The sequence below is a fragment of the Notothenia coriiceps genome, unplaced genomic scaffold (genome assembly GCF_000735185.1).
Source record: "Notothenia coriiceps isolate Sejong01 unplaced genomic scaffold, NC01 NC01_scaffold00011249, whole genome shotgun sequence".
NCBI lineage: Eukaryota > Metazoa > Chordata > Actinopteri > Perciformes > Nototheniidae > Notothenia > Notothenia coriiceps.
The window spans coordinates 97,970-105,689 of record NW_011343950.1 but is presented as its reverse complement, the minus strand read 5'-3'; the positions used below and the strand labels follow the sequence as shown (position 1 = coordinate 105,689).

General features: G+C 42.1%; 1 protein-coding gene across 1 annotated transcript in view; it reads left to right on the top strand.

Moving 5' to 3' along the window:
- LOC104946649 (multiple epidermal growth factor-like domains protein 8) overlaps nucleotides 1–4,140 on the top strand; it is a 6,457-nt gene extending 2,317 nt beyond the window's left edge. The window contains exons 6-7 of the mRNA XM_010772525.1: nucleotides 1,949–2,081; nucleotides 4,105–4,140. Coding sequence (XP_010770827.1) covers nucleotides 1,949–2,081; nucleotides 4,105–4,140 — 169 coding nt within the window. The remainder of the gene's footprint in view (nucleotides 1–1,948; nucleotides 2,082–4,104) is intronic.
- Nucleotides 4,141–7,720: the final 3,580 nt, after the last annotated feature.

Below are 7,720 nucleotides of genomic sequence, written 5' to 3'. Positions count from 1 at the left end.
GTGTGCCTTGGCAGTCGATCCCAAAGGAGTTTTATCGTGGAATAAATGTTTGGATTCAACCAGACTGGACCACTGGCATCTAACTCCGGATGCCGTCAACACGTTGTTTCTGGTAAGCCCTCAATTTGGCTAGCAAATATATTTGTATCATTCAGTTCCCTAATCCAAAAACCTCTTTTTTAAAACACTTAAAGGTGGTTAGCTTCTGTCGTGTTCCTATCGACTGCATATATGCTCCTAACACGCTGGAAACAGACTGTATGTGAATAAGAGAGAAACATGTCTGAGAGAAAACACCTTGCTCGATTTTTCAGTATTAAGCGGTGAAATGTTTTGAAGTACATTTACTCAATTAGTGTGAGTTAACTTCCATGTTAAGGTTTAACATTTTTACTTCAACTGCCCTACATTTTAGAAGCCTATTTTGAGCTGTTTACTCCATGAAATGTATTTGACAGTTCTAGTCACTACTAACTGTACATTAGCAAATCATACATCAACAGTAAATACACATTAAGATACTGTACATTAAGTAAGTCAAATTTGTTCCACCTTTTTGGATGTCTTTTGTTTTTTAAAGTATCTGATTCTGAATTGGGAGATAGCTCATAACAAGTTATATTACTTTTGATAGTGTATTATGATGTTATGATGTAATGTGTACTGTTAAATGCAGGATTTTGAAACAGAGTTTTTCTACAATTTACTATTGCTATACACAATTTAAGATCTGAGTACTTTTTCCACAACTGTCAATACAATGATAAGAAGCATAATGCACACATCAATATTCTGACATGTTTGCCTCCCTGTCTGTTTAGGGGGAAAAGAGGCAGAAAAGCCCCTAGAAGGCCAACATCAGGTTGAGCAACTGTGGCCCCCCGCGGTGAAGACACTGACCTTAAGACTTCCAGCACCAGCGATACAACCGAGCATGAAAATGGAAGAACATACAGAATTTGTAAAGGATGATAACAATGAATCCAATATATAGCATGCATTTCATATCTTATCTTAAAAATAGATACGTCACAATATTCATTATTAAAGTAATATACTTTATTTGGTTCCTCTGGTCTTTTTTTTTGTTTGCATCTGCAGATATTGGGACACTGAGCTAAATATTGTTTACTATTTAGTCTAGATGTTGGGTTTTGAAGTATGCATCAGTCCCACATCCGCTTCATGGTACCCTTACCCTTGGGTTACTTGTGCAGTTGAAGTCCAGGAGTTCCATTTTCTCCAGCCTTGGTCAGCCATGTCTCGTTCCAGCAGCCATTCCTCATCAGGTCTCCCTGGTTCCCCAACACCTGACGAGGACCTCGTTGACGTCCGAGCCAGTCTGACTCTCGCATTAAGGGTCTTCCCCAAGGGCCCTCACTGCACTTGCCACACCTGCCGACTGGGAATCGAACCCCAGTCTCCTGTAACAAAGAAACAGACGGCTGACTTGAGAGCATTTTCACTAATATCTTGTAGTCTGTATGAGCCAGTGTCTGACATGTGAAGCTTGTTTCTTGTTTAGTGACACATTTTTCATCCTGCACCACCATCCATGAACATATTGCTTTTGGAAATGACATATCTGGTAACTATGAATATGTCGGACGTACACATTCATATGAGGTATTTAGATTTAAATAAAAAAGACTATATACTCAATGTTTTGGCACTGTCCACCTTCACCATTATACATTGTTACACACAATGCCTGACCTCTGTGATATAACTCTGCTGTGCATACTGAATGTTGTACTACTAAATTATAATTGTACCTTTTTATCTATGTGGTCTTACAGCAACAAATACGTGCTACTAATGAGATGGAATTCTGTTGCAAAAAGACAATCCAGAAAAATGCCTGAAGAAGCAGCACTCTTACTAAAACTCTCTTCTCCCCTTTAGTTTTCTCTCCTTTTAAGTGTGAATGTTCTCCTGTGCATTGCAGGTGTCAGTGTAACGGCCATGCAGACACGTGTAATGAACACGATGGTACAGGATGCCCCTGCCAAAACAACACCGAGACCCCCTCCTGCCTCAACAACGCTCAGAGTGACCGCAAAGACTGCTACAAGCAACAGGTATGCACTTAAGGCACTTACTATAACATATTATTCACACAGAAGTTGACCATGGTCACTGTTCGCAATATAATCGTTGACTTTCTTTCTCTGCATTGTTAAAGGCAAAACATTTGTTGNATAGATACGATTATAAACTTATTATATAGCAATCCCGGTATGGATATATTTTGTACGCACTTAAAAAAAAAAGTTTTATAGGTTTGTACTAGTACCGTAAATCGTTACGGAGTAAAGGCGAGATAAACGAGATTAAGGTCGAGACAAAAACGTTCCCGCCTAAGACACCCGTTCTACTCCGAACGGTCGAACTGGTGCCGGGGGGACGTTTCCTCCCCCCGCTCCGTGCTCCAGTACAAATCGGTACGACAATGGTACGGTTGCCGGTTGGAATGAGTAGGGCGACTATCCACCTCTCAACGGGATATCCGCCTCGAGGAGCAAAGACTGTAGTCTTGTTAAAGTTTCAGACATAGGGTCAGACATAGTCTAGGCAACGTCGGGGCAAAAATCTCTAAACCCAATGCCTCCTTTCCCTCTCCCAACAAAAAGCCGGTGAACCACTCAGGGACTGTGTAGGCCCCCTGTGTAATATACTATTTTTCTGCATGTTTTCACGTAAAAGTACTATGCCAGGGGAAAATTAAACCTTTTCTTGTTTTTTCTTGTGGGTACAACATGTTTCAGTAGAGTAAAAAGACCGGAAAGGACCTCTTTAACCTTATTAATTGGAGAGACCCGCGAGTTATGCACAATTTACTTTTTGGTTAGACTTTCAAATCTCTTACTCATTAGAGGGACCCAATCTAACGTTGTTGAGTGACCGGTCCAAAGGTAGTTTTGAATCTTAGTCAAATTGGTGTAAAAGGTTTGTTTTTTTTTACGGCAAGACAATACACTTATAACATAACACACAGATAAGTTTTGTGGTTGACGCGTCTTTAGTTTGTCTTAGGTCCGGTAGTTTTTGTAAACAGATAAAGACATTTATGTCTCTACAATAATATCAATTAATAAATGCTCACGGTTGGTTTTCAAACTTATTACCTTTCGTCGCTCGTGTTTCCCGCCACCTTGGTAAACAACAAGAACCTGTCCAAAAGGCAGTGGGGTCGGATCTAGACGAAGTACGACGCACTAATACCTTCGTGAAAAAAAAAGGTTCTCGAAATTTGACTATAACCTCCCTTTTATTCCACACCTCAACAAATACAACATCTAGGGACGTGATCGGGAGAATTGAACGGGAACTCAGTGTAAATGGAATATAAGTTATATATGGAGGTTAATTCCGCAACCATTATCGTGAAATAGACGTCGTCCAATTAACTAAATATGATGTATTTCCGTCGACAACTATGAGGCTGGTGAGTTTAATGAGGGACTTCGTTATCGTACATTATCGTCGCACCCTTTCACGACGATGAAGAGCTCATACGGTTTCGGGGCTTCCCTCTATTCGCACCTGGCAATTGTTTTGCCGTTGCAATGTAGACGTGTGCAAGTTGAAGTTGTTATCCGTGTTCGGACGACGACAAATAACACCCAAAATGTATCCTCGGGAAGTTTATTAAGTACAAATTAAACTGATTGACAGTCCAACTCTCCTATTCACTCTCCACAGGATTTATAACTTTGTAAAGGTATTTACCCTAGACCAGGAGTGTGTTTAGTAGAGCAGAATAAAACTTTAGATAACTTGTTTATCCTACTAAATTCATTGGAGTACCCCTATGTGACCCGTATTCATTCCCCAAACAACTTTATGTGTTTATACATTTGAAAAAAAGTAGAGTTCCTTACGTCTGTCTGCACTATGGCTTCCTCACAACATCGCTACTTGCAACTCTTTTTATTTTACCAACTATAATAATAATCAAAGAGGTTTCCTCTCTTACTAGTTCCGGGTTACAACCAAACGGCTGCTTTCGGCGACGCTCGGTTGGGACTGACGTCCCTCCCGAGCGGACGGTTCCGTCGGATGTGTACCCTTTTTCACTCCGATTTTTCTCGGGGCTAAAAGGCCTCGTCCTACGACTCGCTTTCCCTGGCGGTCTGAGACAGGTTTTCGCACACTTCGGTATTACCCAAGCTCGCTCCCGAGACTGCGTAAGCGGGTAAGTGTCCAGTTTGTTCAAGGGGAGTTAACTCGCCAGCAAGAAGCGGGCGGAGACTAAGTTACCTTCCTCCGTTTACCAATTCATAACGCGGACTAAACTACTTGAAAAGTAAAACAGTCAAATGCCAGGATGGAGGTTTGGAGACGCGGGGGACGGAGGGGGGGGTGGTGTGGGAGTGACCTGCGAGTTGTTCTAACTTCGGTACTGCGGATTGAGCAGGGGTAGTGCAGAGGTATGGTTGGACTGTAAGTTGACAGCCCTTTATGAACTTTCCGGGTACATATCACAAAAGTCAACTTATACTCACTATCACGAGTTCCCTATATATGTCTTTGCCTACAGAGACTTCACAAACCGAGGTTCTGTGGTTTGTCTAGTAACGTCGTAAGGGTATTAGGGGAGATAAAGTCGGGACAAAGGTTTTTCACGACTAAGAGACAGCACATGCCAATCCTACTTCTTATTCCTCGGGGAGGGGTGCGGGGAGACTCCTCTACTAAACAATCTTTTCTTTGTGTCTACCTCGAAGATCCTCCTCTAAGTCCAACTATTCCCACCCCCCACAATGGAACCAACCACTAACCGATTACCGAATGTGTTCGGTTTTTAGAAATACTAGTACGTAATTTCACCGTTTTAGACTAATCGAGTAACAAGTCTGCTCAAAAATATATTTACTAGTCTGTTTTTCTCTCACTTAGAGAATGTGCCCTCCCCCTCGCTACTACAACCACGCGGATCAATTGACATTGTCCCGCGATCTTGGGGGGTTTTCATCCGTCCTTCTAGTCAGCTCCACAAAGACCGATATAAGGATCGACTATGTTCCACACAACACCAATCAAGGTGTCCAGACCATCTATTACTACGTATCCTGGTCCCCTCACAGCAATTCTGGCTAATTCGTCTTACTTATCCACATTATTAGAACACAATCAGAGGTGGGAAGTAGTGGAGTACAAATACTTTGTTTCTGTTGATTAAAGGTGGGGTAGGTAATTCACTTCAGAAACACTTTTTGTTATATTCCATGGAATGCTCTTAACATCCCGATAGCAATGAATATGTTAAATGCTTTGACAATAAATAAATCATACAAAAATGTCATCTGTGGAAGCCGTGGCGCTGTAAAAAGCACGACCAATCATCTGAGCCGGCCCAGCTAAAATAACTGGATGGCCTACCTGCCTGTCAGCCTTCCATCTGTGCACAAACTTATCTCGTGCCCTCATTGGTCATGTGCGCGTTGGTGTGTGTTGGAGGAGGGGCTCTGTGAGGAAGTCTGAAGGAAGGGGCAGATTTTTTCCGGTTGTGTACTTTCAAATTCTAGCGCGCTCGAGCTGGTTTCTCCATTCTTGCCTACCCTGCCTTTAAACTGGATATTCATGCATACAATGTAGGATTTGTACTTGTAATGTATTTAGTCTTTTACTTGAGTAGATCATCTGAGTCTTTCCGCCACTTATTATCCGTCCTGTCCAAATTCTTGTGTTTTCCAGGATTATTAACAGCAGCTCTGCTCTCCAGGTACGCAACTGTGCGTGACTTATGGTAATAGCCGCTGGCAGGAGAGAAAATAAGAGCAGTTATTAAAATTAATGTGCGGTCTAGGAGGAGTTTGTACTGGGCTTTGGTGCATTGGGACCAACATCTATCCTTGTTCTCTGTCAGTGTGTGTGTGTGTGTGCTGTGTGTGTGCATGTGTCCTCCCTGCTTAATCTCAAGTCCAGCCTCCTTTCCATTCTGGCCTTTTCAGATGTTTCACTTGTTGGGCACGGATCAGAGTGTCTTACTTGTCCATCGAGCTGATGCCAGCTTCCCCTCTAGCCTGCGTTGTGTCTCAACATGGTTCGCTAAGCTTCAAACAGACGCCACACTGTACTGGAGCCCCGTTCCCTACTTTGAAGTGGGAATCCTTGCACTTAGCACGTTCTAACGTCATCATAGTTTGGTTTTGATGAGATCCAAATGCTGAGGCTGGCTCTGTCATGCTGTCTCCTTCTGAGCTTCACACTTTATCCCACTGTTTCTCCCCAGTAAACATGACCAGACACTCATTTGACCACCTAAGCTGCAGGAACTGGGTGGTGATGCTCCCGATGTGTCTGTATGTCTGTTCGCATTAAAAGCAATTGGTCCCATTTAATAATCTCCGGGCTGGGGTAGGAAGTGAACATTTAACAGTACATAACTCAAACCTCAGCCACTTTTGAGCAGTAGCCTTTTCTGGGAAATGATTTCAAATGTGTTTGAACAATTTTTCTAATTTAATAAACTTGAACGTAATTGGATAAAATGAACGTAATGTTTGTGTTTAATCTTCTGTGTGTTTTCATAGCAGCTTGTGATTTAAAAGCTAGTTGGAAGTCTTGGCAGAGTTATATAAGCAAAGAGTTTCCATAAAACATCTCAGATCTACTTGATGGATCAGCCTAGGATTTGGTACAGACATTGATATTTCCAAGACAAACAATCCTACTGCCTTTTAATGATACTCAATTTTCATCTCGACGACATGGGATTGCTTGCCTTGTTAAATCTACAGTCATGAAGAATAAACAAAATAACACTAGTTCATTTCTGTGTGTCTGCGTATACGTTTGGAAAGTTCAAGCACAAGGAAACACAAAGTGAAGAATCACATGTTGTTGTTTTGGACAGTTTAAGTCCAGGCACATTTGTAAAATAAGTTGGGAAATAACATTTGTCATGGCTATAATTGATTAAACTTACAGACTGAATGGCGTGTATCCGACAGTAGCAAGAAGTGGTAGGCGTTTTTTCCAGCTCAATCCTGCCTCTGTGTGTAACTAAGGTCTGCCATGATTTCTGTGAACAAATTAGCTTCAGGTTCAAACTGTCATTTCCAAGTTTATGCTTAACTGCATTTAACGGATTTCTGTTACATCACCTTTCTGTTTACACTGAAGCTGCGGGTGAGCGTCTGCAAACAATATTTTATCATTCCAACAAGCAAAGATAAGAATCTAACAGTATTACTCACGCCTTTGAGCTAAACTGCAGAAGCTACTTGTTGCATAAGCCAGGCATGATCTGCCCGTCATGTTTTCCGACTGTGGGAGAAAGGCTCTCCTGTAGAGGGAAGTGTTTGGGTTTTCCATGTGAAGCTTCCAAGCCTCCCGCAGCAGCAGTGTGGTGGCCGAGGCTGACACAGGCCTCTTGAGGAGCTCCAGGATGCCATTAGTTTGAGTGACTGGCTGTGGCTGTGGCTGTGTTTGGGTCTCTGTGCCTTCCACTCTGAGCAGCAGTGGGCCTTTCTTTTTTAAACCTGATGGGGCATTTAAAGGTCACCTATTATGCAAAATCCACTTTTTCATATCTTTTCTACATCAACATGTGTCCCCTCTGTGTAAAGAGATTCTGAGAGTTTCAGGGAAAAAGATTCTCTCTCTTTTTATCCTGATCCATTTATATAAAAACTGAGCTAATCAGACATCGGCCACTTTATGATGTCATAACGATTTTTTGGCTTGTGTAACCATTAGCCAATCAGCAACC